Source organism: Vombatus ursinus, unplaced genomic scaffold, assembly GCF_900497805.2.
Source record: "Vombatus ursinus unplaced genomic scaffold, bare-nosed wombat genome assembly UNPS02014798.1, whole genome shotgun sequence".
Lineage (NCBI taxonomy): Eukaryota > Metazoa > Chordata > Mammalia > Diprotodontia > Vombatidae > Vombatus > Vombatus ursinus.
Genome location: NW_020954576.1, coordinates 80,504,102 through 80,526,107, shown reverse-complemented (window position 1 = coordinate 80,526,107; position 22,006 = coordinate 80,504,102). Strand labels below are relative to the sequence as shown.

At 34.4% G+C, this 22,006-nt stretch overlaps 1 protein-coding gene across 7 annotated transcripts in view; it reads right to left on the bottom strand.

Moving 5' to 3' along the window:
• LOC114049815 (protein enabled homolog) overlaps nucleotides 1-22,006 on the bottom strand; it is a 132,594-nt gene that overhangs the window by 61,589 nt on the left and 48,999 nt on the right. For all 7 annotated transcript variants that reach the window (XM_027871227.1, XM_027871229.1, XM_027871231.1 and 4 more), the window contains exons 2-3: nucleotides 16,757-16,922; nucleotides 10,444-10,621 (exon numbers count right to left, since the gene is read on the bottom strand). In XM_027871227.1, coding sequence (XP_027727028.1) covers nucleotides 10,444-10,621; nucleotides 16,757-16,922 — 344 coding nt within the window. The remainder of the gene's footprint in view (nucleotides 1-10,443; nucleotides 10,622-16,756; nucleotides 16,923-22,006) is intronic.

Here is a 22,006-nt window from a genome sequence, read left to right as displayed (position 1 = left end):
GAAGCTCCATTGTCAGAGGTAAAAATAAAATAGGATGACAAAAACATCTAAAAAAATTACAGTACATTACAGTATGGGGCACTAAATCCTAGAAGCAGTCAGTGACAAAGGAATACAAACTTTCACTCCAATGACTTTCCTGAAATAGATCTTTTCTCACTCCCAGCAGGAGCAGGTTTCTTGGACATAGAAGGGAAAGTAGACAGAGGAAGACTACCCATTATAAGATTTTATGAATAGATCTAGTATGATTTTAAAGACCTGACAGATCAAATTTCTGATGTTTGTTGATTTCTATAATTTCTTTAACAGGGGGCAAAGCTGTTTCAGTGCACATTCAGAGAAGAAATATTATGTGAAACACTGACAAGCTCACTCAAAAATCATTCAATAAATGTAATGACAATATTTCCTGTGTCAATAAAAGAATGTGACCAAGATTCAGGTCAATTTAACACACATTTATTAAGGACTTATGATATGCAAAACCAAACAATCTTTGTCAGGGAGGTTACTTGCTTCCAAGAAGGGTGAGGGGTTGATGAAGGATAAAAGGATACAAGAAAGAAAAACAAGAGATAAAGAAAACCTGGAAGAATTAAATGTCTAGATTGACAATCTTCATCTTCCACTGGGCAGGGACAAAAGGTATACAGAGACATCTTTGTCACATACTACTTTACTGCACATAATTTATGACAAATATTTTATAACCTTCAAGATAAAAAGGGAAAAGGAGCTGACTAAAGAAACTGATGTGAATGTAAAGAGAACTCACTAATCAATTAGAATTTAAAATTTAAGTTAGAATTTTTAAAAGTATATAAGACGGAACAGTAAAGTATGTTTTATAAGAATGTCAGGAGTGCCAAGGCTGAGACTAGTAAAGAGCTACAGATAACAAAACAAATGTTATTGTTTTTAGCTATTTGAGAAAAGGAGTAAAATCACAAAAGGACTAGATCACTGCTTAGAATGTACTGTCACAATTATAACCAACTAGAAAGAGAATCTTTCTCAGAAAAATAATCTCTAATGGAAAGACAGAACAAAAATGGCTAATGTGGATTTGGTACCCAAATTAAAGAGATAATAAGAGAAAATCTACCTGCCCTAGATGAATCCAAGTCATCTGGTCCAGATAAACAATTCAGGAAATTAAAAGAATCATTGGATGTGACTGCTGAGCCATTCTTAATGATCTTTGAATCACTACTTCAGAACTGGAGATGGGCATCTTATGTTGGTCTAATTTTCAAAACAGGAAAAAGAATGGAGTCTGAAAACTACAGGTCAGTGAGCTTGCATTTGATTTCTGGTAAAATTGTAGAGCCTATTAGTAAGGGAGGGTTAGGGATAATCTAGAAAAGGAAATAGTGAACACAGAGAGCATGGCTTTGTCAATCAAACAACATTTATTAAGTGCCTACTATGTGTCAGGCCCTGTGGGAGTTGCTTAACAATTCTTACTCTTGGGAAGCGCACATTTTATGAAGGGAGATAGCATGTACATGTAAATACGTACAAAATGAACACAAGTAAGGGGGAGTGGGTAGCAGCACTAATATCTCAGACAATGAGAAAAGGCCAATTAACAGATCATGTTGGAATAACTTCATTTCCTTTTCTGAAAGGGTTACAAGACTGGCAAATAAAAGGAATATTGTAATTATTGTTTACTTAAATCTTATCAAAGCATCTGACAAATTTCCCCATGATATCTTGGTGGAAAAGATGAGAAAGATGAGGCAGATGACAGTACAATTAAACAGACTCAGAACTGGTTCAAAAGCTAGAGCCAAAGGAGACTCTTGAATGTGAGGAATCTGTACTTGACTTTTGTGCTGTTTAACATTTTTATCTATGACTTAAGATAAAGTTATAGAGAAAGTAAAAACAAAGCTGAGAGGGACATCAGCTCACACACTGGACGAAGTCTAATCAAATGAAATTTAGCTGGCATAAATGTAGTCTCAGACTTAATTAAAACATCAGCTTCACAAGAACAAAATGGAAATGTGGATGTCTAGCTCATCTGAAAAAGATAGTTTTATTGAACTGTTTAACATCAAGAAAAGTTGACAGTGAGACATGGCAACCAAGAACGCTAATGTAAAACCTAGGCACCAGTAAGAGTGACATATCTTCCAGTACTAGGAAAAGTGATAGTATAGTGTATGGAAAGGACACAGCTACCACCCTAGTTCAAAAGTTTAGCATCTCTCACCTGGTCTAACAATCAAATTGAACCAAGTCAATTAACATTTTTTATGCAAACAATTATGTAAAAACAAGATTAAACTGGAGATAACCTCAGAGGGAAGGACTTAAAATTATTATTAGGAAAGCCTTCTTGAAGAAGCTGAGATTTCATCTGAGAAGCCAGGAGATGAAGATGCAGAGGAAGAGAATTCCAGGAACTGGAGGACAACCAATGAAAATTCAAGGAGTCTAGAGATGGGGAGTACATTGTGCTAGGAATATCAAGAGGGCATGGACGGAAGTACGGTGTAAGAAGGCTAGATAGATAGGAAGAGGACAGTTTTTAAAAGCAATGTATATTTAATCCTGAAGGTAAGAGGTAGCTACTGAATGGGAGTAAGGGTTGGAGGAAGCAAAGAGGGAAATATGGTCAAACCTGTGCTTCAGGAAGATCAATCTGACAGAAAAGTGGAAGATGGAAAGACTTAAAAAACAAAGAGATCAACCATCAGGCTACTACAATAGTCCAGATATGAGCTGATGAGGGCCTATACCAAAGTGGTGGCAGTGTCAAAGGGCACACACAAGAAATATTACAAAGGTAGGATTTGTCAATTGAATGAGTACAGGGGGATGGGGGGTGGAGGATAACACCCCAAGTGACTGGTAAAATGACAGTATAAGATATAAGAATGACAGTTACAAGGTAGGAAGGAGGGAAGGTTTTTTGGGAGGAAAATAATAAATTTCATTTTGAGCATGATGAGTCTTAGCTGTCTTTGAGACATCCAGTTTAAGTTGTCCAACAGGAATTTGGAGATGCAAGACTGGAGGTCAGAAGAGAGTTTAAGGCAGGACAAGTAGATTTGAGAATCATCAGCATAGAGATAATAATTGAATCCATGGGAGCTGAGAGATCACCAAGTGAAATTTAGGAGAAGAGAAGGGAGCCCATGACATAGCTTTGAGAGATCCTCCCCATTCCCCACCCTCAGCGCATAAGATCCAGCATAAAAACGTAGAGAAGAGAGTATAAAGGCAAAGCAAATGCCTGAGTTTTGGTCAAAGCCTGCAAAAGAAGTCAAGAATGAGGACTGAGAAAAGACCATTAGTTTTGGAATTAATTGATCACTAGTAACTTTGGAAAGAGCAGTTTCAGTTGAAAGGAACTAACACCAATACACAACACAGAAGACATTATCCAACACGTACATAATCAAAAGATATGAACAAACAGTTCTCAAAAAAAAAAACAACAAAAACTGAGCTTAACCGTATGAAAGATTGCTACAAATCCTAACAGTAAGAAAATACAAAGCAAAACAATTCTGAGGTTTTGCTTCATACCCAGCAAATTTGTAAAGATGACTAAAAAATGAGAATATGCATTGTTCCTGAAAATGTGAACTGATCCAAACATTTTGGAAAGTCCAAAACATTTTGTAATTATGCTAAGAAATTGAGAAATTTGGCCCAGAGCTCCTTCCGCTAGTTATAGAGCCCCAAAGCAGTCAAGTACTCATGGCAGCACTGACCACTGTAGTAAAGAACTGGGGGAAAAGTAGATAACCATTAGCTGTTTAATTGCTAAACAAATTGTAGTAAATAAAAATAATGGAATATTAATCAGCTGCCAAATCTTGTTGTTTCCATCAAGGCAGTATTTCTTATGAACATTCCCCTCTTCTCCCACACACAGCTACCACACTAGTTCAAACCCTAGTCACTTCTCACCTGGGCATACGAGAAGTGTAAGAAATAGTTCTTTACCTACTTCTTTCATATACTTCCACCTAATTACTGGGTTCCCTGAAACAATTTCTGACACATAAGCAAATTTTCAGACATCCTATCAGCTACTAATAAATACCACAAATATTACAATATAAGGCTCAACTTCTATAATAGGGATAATGACAATAACAACTCACCCTTCTTCAACGCTATATGGTTTACAAAGAACTGTCCTCACAACAATAGTGCAGGTATTATTTATTATGGACATTTACATATGCTAATCAAAGAGTTTAAGCAACTGGCTTAAAATAACACTGATTATAAATGGCAGCACCAAGAGATCACAGTAACTCTATTAAGTCACTAAGCACAAGCAATATCTGTCATCATGTCCATTCTCTTATCACATTAGTCTGGGAAACAACTTTAAGAAATGCTTTGGTCCACTATGGGTAAACTGTCAGTGAAAATAACCAACTGTAGTTGAATATTTGCTCTTATTAAGAGTCAGTTCCAAGCTTATCATTAGGAGAAGTAAAAAAATTTTAAGTTCTGTTTTTACTAATGCACATTTCACAAAAGCAAGGGCTCCTAACTGGGGGACCATGAACTTTTTCTTTTTAGTTTTTTATTTAGATAACTTTATTTCAACATAACTATTTAGATAACTTTATTTCAACATAACTAGCTTCCTTTGTAATCCTATATACTTTGTGAAGTCAAAAATATTCTTACATGTGATTTCACCAGACTGCCAAAGGTGACCATTTCACATACAAAAAAATTAAGATGACTTGCCCTAAAGGAAAGTAAGCATCTGTCATCCACACACTTCTCAGGTATAGATTTGTTTGGCATGTCCTCTATAATTGGGATTTTGGAGTTATGGTTGGGCTTCTGATTCAGGGTCTGTTAAGGCTGCATTTCTTTCTTCTTTTTTTTTTGGTGAGGCAATTGGGATTAAGTGACTTGCCTAGGGTCACACAGTTAGTAAGTATCAAGTGTCTGAGGTGGGATTTGAACTTAGGTCTTCCTGACTCCAAAGCCAGAGATCTATCCACTGTGCCACCTAGCTGCTGAGGCTGCATTTCTTGACAAAAAATTTTAATGAATTGGCATCCGCTTTTGTGTATTCTTTCAGTAAGCCCTGCTTTTGTCCCAAAACTACAAGCCTTTCATTTGGATCCTTCCTATACCTCTAAATTTGAAATCAAGCATTGATTGTCTTGTTCATTCAGGTTAATATGTACTATTCAACATCATAAATTGAGTCAGTCAAGGATCTTGAAAGATAAAAGCCTTTTCAAGAGTGCAGACTAATATTAAGTAACCAAAACACCAAAAACATAAGAGTTGGGGCATATAGGTCTTCTCGGGACTCTGTAATTCTAACTTTGAGCACGTCAATGTAACTTGGTTTCCTCATATGTAAAATGGGGTTATGACATCATAGTGTTTTGAGAAATGAGATAACATGTAAGAAAATGTTTCAAAAAATAAAAAGTGCTACACAAATCTGTTGTTGCATATGCATATTTTGTCTTACTCTTAGAAACAAATTCTTCCACCATGGGCAATTTGTTAAATTGAAAGAGAAAATCATCAAAATTGACATGAGATGTTTCTAGATGTTTTTTCAGATTTCCTATCAACCAAGAGTTACTTCCTTCATCTCTTACTTCTTCCTTAAACTACTCCCTCCTCCCCCCAAAAAGGTATCTTGAAACTACAAAGTCCTAAAATATGATTTATGCAAAATATCTGAATGACAACTCATTCAGACTATCCTTTTTAGGTAATAAAAAGCTGTTCTTCCAACATTCATTGTAAAACCTATAGAGAATAACAAAAGGAACTGCATATTTTAAGTATATGACAGACACAATTAGCATAAAATGGAAATGATCTGTGTATTTCCATCTCAATTTCAATACATATTCCTATGGTTGCTAAAACAAAATTTCGATAGGATAAATGGACTTTAATTTATATTATAAAAATGCATTAAAAACTAGATCACACCTTTCTTTAAAAGGATGTCTGGAATGGGGGAAAGATACAGTGGGACCAGTAGGTGATATAACCTCAAAACATCAATAGCTACTTTTAAAAAAATTTTAAGTAAGTAATTCTTTGGATTGGTGGCACCAAAGTAGGGGAAAATCAAAGTAATTCTGAATGTTACCTATGATTCTCTCAAAAAATATTTTTGCCAAAAATTTTACCATGAGCATGGTATTTTTATAAGTGACTTTCTGTTCCTCTTCAAATCTCTTTAAAATAAAAAATAAAACAGGCTAAACAAATTATTTGAAACATCATTAGGAGTTATACACTTAATGTATTGTCATCTCCAACTAACTATTAGATTTGACTTGATAAATAATATAGAAATGAAATGTTATACAAGCTTGTCTGAATACTATATATTTTTTCACATTCAAAATCAAGACCAGCTTCCATTATACTTTTCAAATAGAACACCAAAGCATCTGATATAATTTACCCTCTTTCAAAAATGATAAAAATATAGGGTCTATGCCTCTAAACTGCAAATATCACCTACTATATTTATTTAGCATCTTTAGTGCATTTCAGAATATACTAGATGGACTTATATGCCAAGTTCAAAACTAAATAAACGAAAATATTCTTGGCTACTTATCTTTCAAAAATAAAATGAAATATTGAAAAAAAATTCTAAAATGTGACCCTTTCCAATCAGTTTTCTTTTTAAGAGTAGTAAAACATTCTTTATAACTTAAAATTCTTTTTTGATTTGTCTCTTTTTTTCTTTTTGGAGTAGTAGTGGTAGAGATTCTATCACGTGTTCATATCTCTGTCTAGACTGAATACCAGCATGAGTTCACTTAATACCTAGGTAATGTTATAGTTAGCCCAAAAGATAGAGAGAGCTTAAGGCTCAATTTAAGACAACAGAAAAGTTGAGATAATGCCAAGTTTAACAAAAAAGACACACAAACATGCAACATTTTCACTTACGCCATAAAAAAAAAAATACCAATAAAACTAGTATCTAATGTAGTTAACTCCTGTGTATTAACTCTTTGTGATAATTTCTGGGCAATTTTTTGTTTGGTGGGTAGAGAAAAGGTCAGAAATTAGAAAGCATGTTAAACTTTTTCAAATCAGTTTTGGTAGGCTATCACTGAATGGATAATTAGCAAGAAGTTGGTAAAGGCTCAAAGCATGTAACAGAGTAGACATTTCTAACATTGGAGCAAGCAAGAGGTAAGCTCTGGACACGATAAATTCTTGGGAACAGGGAAAAAAAAAAGACAACATAACTAACTTGCCCATGCTAGAAATAGACTTCCACCTATTCCTTCTCCCTTCCCATTTTCACTGTGGAATGTGTCATCTACATCTTAACTCCTGGTCCAGATTTTCCCAGGCATAAATTTGACCTATGCTCTAGTTTGCTACATAACCCCTCCCTACCATAACTTACACTTGAGGACGATTCCAAGTAAAATTAAGTTTCATAATTTATCTATGAATATATTCTCCATCCCCAATTTAAAGATCCAGAATTATGGCTGCCATATTCCCAATTCTGAGGACTGAAATTTTTTAGGATAAGACAGTATTAAGATCTTGTTCTTGAGGAATGTGTCTATGGTGTCAGAAAGTAAGATATGATGCTTGTCTCCATCTATAATAATCTCCACTGCTCTTATCACTGTTCCTTCATCACACTCATCTGGAAAGCAGCTTTAAGAAACGTTGGTGTGTTAAAATAGCAAACTTTTAAAATGTGTTCTTATTAAGAATCAGTCCTAAGTTTATGATCGAGAAGTAAAGAGAAAATTTTAAAATTATATTCTTACTAATGCACCTTTTACAAAAGCAAGGTCAATGAGTTTCTTTTTTTTTTTTTTTACTGTTTTGATAACTATTTCACTATAATTGGCTTCCCGTGCAATCCTAAACATTTTATGTAGTTAAAAACATCTTGAGAAGGAGTCCATACATACGCTTTACCAGACCACCAAAGGGGCTCAATTCATAAAAAAAGGTTATCACTTGCCCTAAAGGAAATTAAGTATAATAGAGATTTCTGACAATGATTACATTAGAATCAGGATCTTTGCTAATCAGATCTAAGCAGGAAAGAAAGAATAATTTAATATAGCTGTATATCCCACTATATATTCCAAAGTGGCAAAGCAAAGCAGAGCAAATAACCAGATTTACAATCAGGAAAACCTGGGTTCAAACCCTTTGACAAATTTATAGGAGCTGTGTAATCACTGGCAAGTCACTTAACATCTCAGTCCCCTGGAAATTATCTCTCAGATTATGAATCAGAGGAGTTGATCTATATGGTGAAAGGAGTTTCTACACACTAATGAAATCATAAATCCAGATCAAAAAAAATTTTAGTAAGAAATAGGTAGTATTTTGTTGCCTTAAGTGGAAACTGAAATGAAGAATACTTTAAAATAGCTAGGGGAAACTTGTTTTAATACAATTTCTTTGATAAAAACTTTCTACCTGTTGATATAAGTATGGAACAGAAATTTCATAGTTCACTAGCACTTTTGCTTATTAAAAAAACTACAGGAAAGTATGCCCAATTACTAAAGTAGTAGCAATGAATTATTTTTCCTCAGTTGTATATTACCATAATTAAAGTAAATTAGTCTCAATGGTATTGAGAGAGAACTTTTTTCAATTTAAACATAGTTATTCCTTTATTGCTGAATTGTGCCTTATTTTTAGAGTTATTCAACAGTATTTTTATGTATATTTGTTTAGATAGGCAAAAAAGCTATTAGTCAAAGATTTTCCTCCTTGACCTGGAAGAGTCAACTTCGGGGGAAGGAGGGTCTTAATATATACACTGAACTTAAGCCTCTAAAAGCTCACTAATTTATCTAGAAATTTTATAAATCATATTAATAAAGAAACAGTACAATACAGTGGAAAGTATACTAGAATTAGAAATAACAAGGGCTGAGTTCAATTTCCAACTCTGACATTTATGACCATGGGCAAATCACTTAACTTCTCATCCCCCACCTCTAAAATAGGGATGATAACAGTATTGTAATAACTACCTCAAATGATAATTGTGAGGAAAGCATTGTATAAATCTCAAAGTGCTACAAAAACGAGCCTTGTCATGAACACACACATAATATCATATTCTCTTCCTATAGTGATAACATAATGCCAACAAAGAAGAAAATATCTGTGACCACAATATGACAAGACAATACTTACTTTCTTAGCTAAGGAAATACTGAAGAATATGGAAGTGGGGGGGGAGGGTATTTAGATTTTAATGTACTCTAAAAATATAAAAGTTCAAGCATACTTTTCTTTGCTTCTCACTTTAGTTACTGGCATCTTGGTCACATAATTCATTTTTTCTCAAAATGAAGTGAATGATAATTATTTATTTTTCTATTAAAATGTCTACTGTACTTAACTCTTCATTTGTCAGAAGATGTATACAAAACATTTATGGCCAGAGTTTAATATATCTTATAAACATTTTTTTCAAGAAGGATCACCTTTAAGGTTTAAAGTTATACTACAGAAAAATAATCAAAGTAAGACTATTTTTCTTAACATAAGGCTTTTTGTGAAAATATATGACTACATGGAGTCCATAATACAATTTAATTACCTGTGACTTATACTAGTTACAAAACTTTTATTAAGTCAGACGGAACATAATGGAGGACCACACAGCAGTGCTAAGTACAAAGACACACAAATGAATCTCTTAAAATTTGTTTTACGATTTTATGGTATTCATGAAATATTAAAATTAAGATTCAGTAATGATTATTTCATTTTCTAGCCTATCTCTGGCAAATTTGTAACATTAAGTTTATAGCCTAATTTTAAAAATGTAACAGATACAGAAGTAATCATATATAAGAGGATTTTTCTTATATCCTTTATAGTTAACTTCCTAAAAAAAAAAATGGATGGAGATCACTATGTGAACCAGATGATTCTACTACCATTGCCTTTGTAAGGAATATGTCATTTATGTGTGAAATTTTTACGTTTCTTCCTATATGAAAGTAGGGGATTAGATTTATTCTGTGGTTTATACATTTTATTCCACAAAGCATCTCTTGAACAAAGCGTAAACAAAGAAACCTGCTTAATTTTTGTTTATTCTTTGGCCCTCCAGTCCCACACCAATATTGTAATTAAAAAGTTGAAGTACTGAAACATTAAAACATACTCAAAATGATTTAAACGATAGGAACAAATGACCCATATGCTATATATCTATTAACAAACACAAGTTCATATTTCTCTAGAATCAATTAGCAAATCAAAGTTAATCTAACTATAAACATGTAATCAAAACAATTTATCAAAATAAGATTTTCACTACAAAAAATGAAGCTGTTTTTAAAATCATAATTCACTGTTTATGGGATAATTTAATGTAAATTTCACCTCCTAAATTAAGCCTAGCTACAAGCATGAAAAACCACTTAGAAACTTTACCTGCTTCCTGTGAATTTAACACTTCTAAGGCATGCATCATGGCACTTGCAAAGACGTTGGCATCCTCTTTACTGCCAAAGTTGAGACCATACACCTGTCTAGCATCTCGCCATTGGTGGAAGGTCTGTGTAGCTTGATTATACTTCAATCCTTTAGGAATGGCACAATTTATCACGACCTAAAAATACAATAATTGGTACAATTAATTCAATGTAATTTAGCAAGGATTTAAATGTGTCTAATATGTAAAAGACACTATTCCAAATAGAGGGGATACAAAGGCAGAGACCAAACAGACCCTACCCTCAACAAATTTACATTCTGATGGGGTAGAAAGTGATAATCATACACAGACATGTAAATATGAAGAAGGCAGCAAAGATAAAAACTCAGGAGCAAGAACAGGAAGCACTGTCACCTAGAGGAAATCAAGCAAGATCTCAGGTAGGAATAGCACCTAAGCTAAGCCTTGCATGTGGCTAGGAATTCCAAGAGGTAGAGGTAAGTTGAGAGTGCATTTCAATCACTGAGGACAAATTGAGCAAAAGAACAGATGTGGGAAAAGAATGCTGTGTGCAAAGAAGGCAGGAAGGAAATATGCATTTATCACTAGCTTATACTACATGCCAAAACTGTACTAAGTGCTGGAGATACAAACAAAAGCAAAAAGAAAAAACAGTTCATGCCCTTAACAAGTTTACATCCTAATGGATGAGAACCCAAAAGAGTAGGATCAATGGATCTTACTACTATTTGCAAGGCTCTACAACATTACTTACTTCCTTGATTTACTGTGTAAGTTTGATCAATCACTCCATTTCAATGCAAACATTTATTAAATGCTTGCTATGAAGAAAGGGTTGTATGGGGAATTGGGAATACAAAGATAAAAATGAAGTTTATACTGGTGATACAACGATAGATACACAGAAAAGCACAATATAAGGTAGACTATATTAGGAAGAAAGAGATACTGTGCAGGGGTGTGCTGATAACTTGAACCACTGCTAAATTTTCAGTGTGAGCATTCACACCTTGGAAATCAGCAAAGGCTACAAACCAGAGCATATGGAAGAGGAAAAGGATCATAGTCCTCCTTGAAACCAGATAATTAATTAGCAGGGGGATTGTGACAGAGAAAGATATACTGAATGCTCTGGGAAATCTGAGAATCAAGGAACAGAGATTATCAAATAATTTTGATTAAATAAAATTTAAAAGCTTTTCACAAAAGACAAATAGTAGGGTTAGGAAAAATATTTGCACCAATTATTAACAATAAGAGTCTGATATACAAAATATACAGGGTACTAGAAGAACAGCAAAGAGCTATTTCCCAGTAAACAAGCAGTTAAAGGTTACAAATAATATTTCAAAGGAAGGGGCCTATTTTCCAAGGTGTATAGGAAACTGATTCAAATTTATAAAAACAAGATCCACTGCACAACAGATAATGGTCAAAGGTAGCTCTCAGAGGAAGAAATCTAAGCTAATTAATAACCATATTAAAAAATGCTTCAAATCACTAATAACGGGAATAATAAATTAAAACAACTCTGTTTAAACTTCATACTCATCAAATCGAAGAGACGATGAAAAAGGAAAATGACAATTGTTAGAGGAAAGGCACACTAATGTACTATTGGAAAGGTATAATATTCCAACCACTCTAGAAAGCAATTTGGATATACTACAAAAGTCACTCAGCTGTGACATACTATTTGGCCTATATCCAAAGACATCAAAGAAAGAAGAAAAACATTCATAGTTGCCAATTATAGTAATGGCAAAAAACTAGGAACAAAATGAATATCTATCAACTAGAGAATGGCAGAACAAATTACGGTATATAAATGCAATGGAATATTACTTACAACAAGAAATGGAATGAGAAAAGGAACAGATGCAAGAAACCTGTGAAGACACGTGTGGACTAATACAAAGTGAAAGTCAGTAGAACCAGAAGAAAAATACATACAATGAACACAAGATTGTAATGGAAAACAACTTTGAAAGACTTAAGAACAATGATCAATGGATGACCAATCATGATTCCAAAAGACTGATAACGGATGCATGGCTTCCACTTCTTGGTAGTCAATAGCTACAGAATTAGACTTGGTTTTCCTTCACGAGTTACTTCTCAAACTAAAGGTTAGGGCAAATTTCTAAGGTGTAAAGTGAAGTTTGTCTTCTCATCTCCTTTCCAAAATATCTTTTTTATTCTTTCATACTGTTCTGAAGCAGTCACACCAGCTCCATCAACAGTCAATAAACATTTATTAAGCAACCTATTATGTGGCAGACACTGTGCTAATCTCTGAAAGATAGCCCTTACCCTCACAGAGTTTACAATCTAGTGGAGGTAGACAACACACAAAAACATGATGAAAAAGGTAGTAGAGAAGTCAGATTAAGTCCCAAAGTAGTCCAACCAAGTAAGTAGGAAAGAGACAAAACTCCTCTAATTGGTCATCTGCAAACCTTGATGATATTTCTAATGACATGTCAACATAAAATGCTCATACCTCATGTGTGTAATTTATCCAAGATTGCTATTAAGCTATATAATACAAAGAACACAGGCTAAATTTAATCAAATTTAAAACATTTCTGTGGAAGTAAATCCTGTGTAACCCTGTTTCACCTGAAGTCAGTTCATAAATAGTTATTAAGCATCTATTACATTTCCAGGCACTGTGCTAAGCACAAGAGACCCAAAGAAAGGAAAAAGATAGCCCCTACCCTTGAAGAGCTCACAATCTAAGGGCAGAAACAGCATGCAGATAACTATGAACAAATTAGCTATACGCAAGATTAATAGGACATAATCAGCACAAGGAAGACAACAGAATTAAGAGGCACCAGGAAAAGCTTACTATGGAAGGTGGAATGTTCGAGAGTATTCTATGCATGGAGGACAGCCAGTTAAAATGCTCAATGGTCGAGGGAGTTGGAAGATGGAATGAGTGTCTTGTTTCAAAATATGGCCTAAAGTCTTTTCCAGGAACGACAATGATTTTCAGTGGAAAGGTGAAGGAGGTGAGGGAAAATCACAGAATAACTAAGATAACCTTTCAAAATATGGTTTTATTACTTATAATGAGCAAGGAATTCATTTCTATACTAAGATCACACCTTCAAGTTTTCTGGATAGAAATTTTTTATATTTTCAAGACCTTTCATGAATTTGAACATATAAATTCTTACATACCAAACCTTAGATACCTAAAGACCCTTCTAGTTCTTACAAACCTATAGAATGTGAAGCCTAATAATCTCTCTCTGATAGACATACATTCAAGAACATAGCAGTCCTCCTAGACATCAAACTCAGAATGCTACTAATAAAACACTAGTATCCTGTTAGTGTCGCATAGATCTGTCATCCATTACTTTACAAAAAACCTTTTTTGAAAGGCTAACATTTTTATACTCTGTTTAATTCTTGGTACTTTTTACATCAGTCATTACAAACTTCCCCTCCATACTGAACCTTCCCTTACAAGTAAAATATCCAATACAGAGACCATATCTGTATTGTAAATATGTATAATCCCCTCCCACTTATATGGGGGGGAAGAGGTGATTATGAATTCACTTGGACCTTCACTTAATCAATTACTCCAAGTTCCTTTTAGTTCATTTTTATTGTTATAATTTTGAACACACTGTTCTCTTGATTCTGCTTATTTCATTCACCAACAGTATTTAAAATCTTCCTATGAAATTCTGGGAAAATCTTCCCTGAATTCCTTATTGTTGTCATTTTTTATTATACAATAATCACATACCATAATTTTTTTTGTATTTCCCAGTCAATGGAGACATACTTTATTTCTTCAAATACCTGACTATACCCCTGCGTCTCCTCTTTCTCCATCTAAACATCAATAATCCCTTCAATAAATCCTCATAGCAAGAAGTGGAGGTTACATAAACTTACATATAAGCTTGTTATCCATGCCTTTATCCAAAACACTGAAGAAAATGTTAAAAAAAACAAGGCCAGGACACTTTCTTGGGGGCACTCTACATTTAAATTAACCCATTAATGACTACTCTTTGGGTTCAACCATTCAACCAGTACTGAACCCAGATTCTAATAGTGGCAAGTCCACATCTCTCCAACTACATCTCCACAATGAAAGCATAAGGGACTCAAAAAAAAAAAAAGATGAAATTTCTTCATCTTGCCCAGGCTAGCAGTATAGACTGACTACCCACAGGCCTTGTCGTATGGGGTGTAGGAGTTTTGACCTTTTTTTCTGATGCAGGCAAATTGTCCCTCCTTAGGTCTCCAATCCCATGGGCTCACCAAATTAGCAAAAATATACAGACTTGATGCAGACACACACTCAGCGTAACCTACTGTAGCTAAGAACTCCCAAGTTCAAGAGATCCTCCAGCCTCATAGTCTCCTCAGAAATAGGGATTATAAGCTTGTGCCACCCTGCTCTGACATAAAAGCCTTTTGGAAATGCTTGACTGAAATCTAGGTAAATATTTCCTTCATCTACCAGTTTAATTATGTTATTAAAAAAGGAACTGAGGTTAGTATAGCATGACTTGCTCATGGAAAAAAGGCCTTGCCATTTACTTAAAAAAAACAAACCTTCTTATAATTTTGTCAGAAATCTAAGTCAAGATTGCTCCATTCTTATCTCTTCTGAAAATGAATATAGATAGCACTTCCCATTTTCTCTAATATTTAAAAAAACAGGGACAGTGGCTAAGCAAACATCTGCCACAATACTAGGGAGTTTTTCATCTGGATCTGATAAATTAAACTCATCAAGGATAGTAATTAATCTCTGATTATACTTTTACTTATTTATCTACAGAATGGAAAATAGAAGCAAAATAACAATTGACTAAAACTTCCTTTTTTTTCCATTATCAAGTACCAAAATTCTGTCCCCTCCCACTTTCTCTGATACTCCCTTTTCCCACTATAGTTTCAAATAACCTTCTTACAGGATTGCCTTGTGTTTGTTTATATTTATTCTGTTACCTGCCTTTCTTTCACACTCTTTCAAAATTTTCTCTTTTCTTAATAGAAACAATTCCCATGGAATCTTCAGAAACTTAATCTTGAAAGCTTCCCATTCCTCCTGAGCTCATTTCCCCCAATGAATTTTAGGCCATAGGACCCTCCTACTTATTCTATCTCTAGACCTTTGAAATTTGCTCTCCTCAACTCTGGAATGCATGTCAGACTATAGCCAACTATCATCTCCTTTATTATGAAAATTAAGATCAATGATCATTTCCCCACCTCAAGGAAGGAGTACCATTTCTACTATAGCAACTGGCTGCTCCTCTATGATGTCCTCTAACTCTTTAAAAAAAAATTATTAAGGCAGTCCAAGAAACTATTAGCTACACTTCATATAAAAATGTTTTTCTAGTAAAGCTTGTGATCTGTTCCTCAAATTTTGGGAAACGAGGATTTAAGAGATACAGGCAATTAGCAATAGTGATGCCAAAAAAAAAAAAAAAAAACAAAGAAAGAGACCTTTGATATTTTTTAAAATGTATAGAAAAGAAGGAGGGGCACAGACAAGAAGGATAGCTTTGAAAGTAACCTGATAATTTTGTTACATGTTTCTGGAAAAAAAGCAAGCTGTGTAAAATAGAATGGAAAGGAATAATTTCATGCACAGTCCTGTTTTTGAGTTCTACTTTACATATGAAAATGTATATTTCATATATATATATATATAAAAAGTTTATATATATATTTATATATATATTAAGTTCAGAATTTTTTAAAAAGAGTAATTTTTTTTAAAAGGAGTGAAAATTTATTTAAGATAATGCAGCTAATGAGTGGCTTGGTTAGCTCTAGAAGAATGGCAATAACAGTTTAATTTGTATATGGTATTATGGTTAATTTTTCACTTAAAAACACAGATCGTACATACAGTACTAAATACAGCTCTGTAACCAAAATAAATTTAGGGCAATGGTCCTCAAAGAGTAGCGTAAATACTCCTTGGGGTTCCAGAGACCCCTTCAGGGCATACACAAGATTAAAACTATTTTCATAATAATGCTACCATGTTTAAATTTTGAATAGGGTAAATATCAACAGACATAATCCACATAAACAAAAACTCTACGGAAAATCTTCAATAGTTTTTACGAATGTAAAGGGATGGTGGGACCAAAAAGTTAAGTAAGAACTGTTGATTTAGAATACAGGTTATTACTTCAATTAGAATCTTTATATGTACTCAATAAAATAATTAAGTAATCCCAACATCAAATAAGAGATGAAGGCCTTTATTTTTTTTTTAAAGGTCCTTACCTGATGGTCCTGAATCTTCCTTCCCACAACTCGAAAAGTGTTATTACCCGTATGATGATATATATGAACTCTGCTAAACCCAGTTGAGCCACCAGCAGGCACCCATTTCTTATTGGCATCATCATAAACCATCACTGCAGCTCTTGCTTGGCAGATACTCTGTTCACTGGAAGAACAAAATTCAGATATTTAAGATTTATAAAATAGCTGATACAAAGTTATAGAAAAGAGTATACAGATTGTGAACCTGATCGAGGAAGGAACCCAGATTTTATCAAGGTCACTGATGAAAGTTGAAAATGATTTTTCTACAAAATTTAAATATCTAATTCATTTACCAAAATGAACATGAAGACTTTTTTTACATTATTCATACATATATTTAACTGTACATGAAGGCTAATTTATTTTTTATAAATCTGTTTGTTTTACTGTGTTTTCTTACTTTCATACTTAATGACACATGAAGCACTTAAAGAGTTGACAAACCTAGAAGAAGCCATCAAGGTAACAAAAGACAGACAAGCTAGTCATGTGAAATAGATTGTAAAACTGAAATAAGTATTCACTGTGATATACTACTAAGTTAGCATGACTAGTTCAAATCTACAGATCACCTCAAGTTGCATTTTAGACATGAGGGCAGTTATTTTAGGCAAGTAAATTACTTACATCTTCAGTTATGGAGGTTAATTGAGGTTATATCACTTCATTTAAATTTTACTCCTTTCTAAAGTGGAATCCCAAGTCTCCTTGGATTTAACTAAATTTTTTACCATTAAAGAATAATGTGGAGCAAGAAGAATTAGGTAATATCTGTAACTTCAGTGTTTTAAAGGCAGGAAAGGGAACAACACTTATTAAGTACCTACTATGTGCCAGATATATTATGCTAAGCACTTTTTACAAATATCTTATTTGATCCACACGACAATCCTAGGGGGTAAGTACTATTATTACCCTCCACTTTAAAATCACGGAAACTGAGGCAAATAGGTTAAGTGACTTGACCAGGGTCACACAACTAATGGCTAAGGCTGGGAACGAATTCAGGTCTTCATCTTCACTTTTGCTCCATGACCAGACTACCTACTTTTCTAGTTACTTATAATTCTGATATCATTTGTATTCTTCTTTTGCCTATTTCTTCACCAATAATGTGTTTACATCCTACTTACATGTATGAGCATGTACTTCACTGACTTTTAGCCATGCAGCATGACTAGAAGGACACTTTTTTTTTTTTAAAGGGGGGGGGGGCTTGGTCCAGAAATCCAAGGAAAAAATCACGAGTCATTCGTCCAGCCTAGCTCAGCAAAAGAAAAAGAGTTGAAAGGTCTTTGAACATTAGAGACTGGGTAAGAATCAAACACACAGACTCTTCCAATGGAAGGAATGAACCAAGGTCTGCCCAAAGCTATGCATCAGGGCAAAAAGGGTCTGGCACAGAGAGGCCTTATCATGTCCAAAGAGCAAGAACTAGTAGCAACTGGCAGCACTAGGAATCCTAGGTCAAGAGGAACCTGCAGTTCAGTCACTATGAACCTACAGAGCTTTCGAGCCAGTCTAGCAAGCAGTCTACTGAAGGTATAACCAGTGGCAGATCCACAGATGCTTAGTCTCAAACCCAGGTCAGAAACTTGCAGAACTAAGACCAAGAGATCAGTGCTTAGACCTCCTGGATCAAACAACTCTGGGTACGCAAAAAGTTTCCAAGTTCCTAATGTGAGCTACCCTTCAGATTCTGGAATAACACACTATTCAACTTCTGATAAAGCAGCAGCAAGAAAAAATATGACACAAAATATGACCAAGCATGGCCAAGATATTCCCCTCCAGCAATGCACTGAGATTGGTCCTAACATAAAGTCCAAGGTCAAGAAGTAAAAATGAAAAAATGAGCAAAAAAAAAAAAATTCAATCATAAAAAGGTAGCACATTATCAAGGATAATAAAGAGGGAAACAAAGATGAGAATAATTCTAAAACATGTATAAGAAACGCTTCAAAGAAAAGCACAGCTTAGGCACAAGTTAAAACTGAATTCCCAGAAGAGAGAAAAGCTGGAATTTAGTGAGCTAAGAAAAGATTGTGTATTATAAGAATGCCAGGGGGAAAAGTTGGAATAGAAATGAGAGTTGTAGAAGAAAAAATTGGAAAGAAAACAAAGGTTTGGCAAGAAAATGAATAAAACCTTATACAAGCACTGAACTTCTAAAAATGAGAAAGGACCAAATAGAAGCCAATGACTCCATGAGACAAGAAGAAATATTACAGAAAAGTCAAAAGATTGAAGAAATATAGAAAAGTATGAAGACTCTCACAGCAAAAACTGACCAGCCAAACAGATTAAGGAGAATTCAAGAAATGACAGGCCTACCTGAAAGCCATGACCAAAGAAGAGCCTAGACTTCATATTTCAAGAAATCATAAAAGAAGACTGCCCAGAACTCTGAGAACCAGAAGACAAAGTAAGAATAGAAAGACTCCATGAGTCACTTCTGAAAGAAATCCTAAAATGAAAACCCTCAGGAACATCAGGGCCAAAATTGGAAGCTTCCAGGTCAAAGGAAAAATACAGAAAGCAGCTAGAAAAAATTCAAACAGAGCAAAAGTCAAGATTGCACAGGATGCAGCAGCCACCACTACAGAAGATGTAGAGCTTGGAATATGATATTCCACAAAGCAAAATATAAACTTACAACCCTAAGGGGTGGGGACATGAAGAGGACATTTTATATTTTAATCAAATAAAGGCCTTCCAAGTATTTCTGATTTAAAAAAAAAAATGAGAGGGAATAGAAACTTAGAAATACAAACATAAGAGTCAAAAGAGACATAAAAAGTTAAATGAGAGCACAATCATTAGGGACTAAACAAGGATAAACTGTAAAAGTTCAAATATAGAGATGATATATATGTCCCTGAAGAACCATGTCATTATCAAAGGTCAAAGAGATAGACTATTATTAAGAGTAGAAATGTTGTTTGGTTTTTTTTTTAACATAGCAATGTTTTTTTTTAACAGAAAGGAAAACCTATTAGTTAAATGAAAAGGGTAGGAGAAATTAATGTCACATAATTTGGATGAGGAAAGAAGGTGAAAAAGTGGTGAAAGGAGAACAATACACACACGGTTGAATGCATTTGGTAGTGGAGAGGAGAGAGGCATAAGGAAAAACTCTAACCACTAAGGGTAGATCACAAAGGGTGGTTTAATAGGCTTCCTGTAAGAGGTGGGATTTTAGCTGGAACTTTTAAAAAGCCAAGGAAGCCAGGAGGGGAAATGATCTATGATAAGAAACCATTTACAAAGCATGACACTGCAAAAGGATTTCTAGTGGCTTTTTCAGAAAAATCATTGCTGATTAATGATATCAGCACATATTTACAATACATTTCTGTTTTTTATATTATCAGAGTGGTTAAATTATTTGCTCACACAGCTATTGAGGGTCAGGACAAAGTCTTTGTACTAAATGCTACCAATTCCAGCCATGCTTTAAAAAAAAAAAGTCTTTTTTAAACTACCTGTCAACTACAACCCTAAGAGATGGCAGTGCCATACCTCCACCTTTTCCCCATGATAAGAAAAATACAGAGAGGGTGACTCTTTTTTGTGCTATTGCTCAAGGTTTCCATAAATACATTCTTTGATAATTAGAAAATTTGCTCGCATTAATTTACTGTTTCCTGAGCACAACCTAACAAATGATTGGAATTTTTTTTTTCCCTGAATTGGTTCCATAACCTTCTTGTACCTACGGTGAAAATACAGAACACTGAAAAAAACAGAGGATGGAGAACTGGCATCTGCTAATATTTTTTAACATTTTCCCCCTGGAACCACACTGATCTACCCTAGGGACAATTTCATTATTAAAAATAAAAAATGCTACTAAGAAGAATGCTATTTATTGAAATTTTTTAAAAAACTGATCATCTAGACATCATAAATTTCAATTTTCCTAACGATTTTAAATATGAAATTACTTGTACATGAAAAGTTAAAATTTAATCATTTAAGAAGGAAATGCAAAGTTAAATGCAAAAAGATCAAAGTTAATTGCAGGTAAGAAATATAGCAATAGTTTGCAGAGTAACAAATCATAGCAAGATAAAACTTAATTTTTACGATGATGAGACTTGACTATGTTTTTAGGAGCAAAAAGACACTGAAGGTATACAAGAGGGGATGACAGAAGAAATGAGGCCACAGAGGAAATGGAAGGGCATTGAATGAATGGCACAGGTGGAAAGCTTAGCTTTAACAAGTGAGAAAGCTGAGCCTGAATGAGGATACAGAAGATCAGAAAAATGGAAATGAAGCAGGATATGGATCTTAGATTAAGAGCTGAAAGGGAATTCAAATATCATAACTTTCCTAGTCAATAAACACTTTTAAGTACCTATTACATGCCAGCTAGTGTGCTAAGCACTGGGGATACAAAAAGAGGCAAAAGATAATTCTTGCCCTCAAGGAATTCACAATTAAATGGGGAGACTATAAGGAAACAAATATGTACAAACAAGCTGCAATACAGGATAAAGAAATAATTAACAAGGAAGGCACTATAATTAAGAGGAGTTGGGAAAGACGTCCTATAAAAGAGAGGATTTTAGTGGGGCCTTAAAAGGAAGTCAGGGAAGGCAGCAGGCAGAGATGAAAAGGGGAAGCACTTCCGGCATGGAGGACAGCCAAAGAAAATTTCCAGAGCCAAGAGACGGAGAGTCTCATTCAAGGAACAAAACAGTGACAACATTCTGGCGAGGAGTAAAGTGTAAAAAGACTAGGAAGGTAGGAGGGGACTAGGTTACAAAGGCCTTTAAATCCTAGAGAGGATTTTGCATTTGATCCTAAAGGCAATAGGGAGCCACTGGAGCTTAGTTTAGTTTTGCGTTGTTTTTTTTTTTGTGGGGGGAGGGTTTGACATGGTCAGACTGTACTTTGGTGCTTTAGGAAAATCATTTTGGGGGCTGAATGGAGGACTGATTGGACTGAAAAGAGATTTGAGGCAGGCAGAACCAGCAGTAGGCTATTGCAATAGTCTAGGCATGAGGAGATAAGGGCCTGTACCACAGGGTAACAGCGTCAGAGGAAAGAATGGGATGTATTCCAGAGATATTGGATAGGTGAAAGTGGCAGGCCTTAGCATCAGGAAGGATATGGAGGGTGAGAGATAGTAAAAGAGTTGAAGATAACACTTAGGTTATAAGCCTGAGGAAATGAAAGGATGGTGTTGAGGGATGA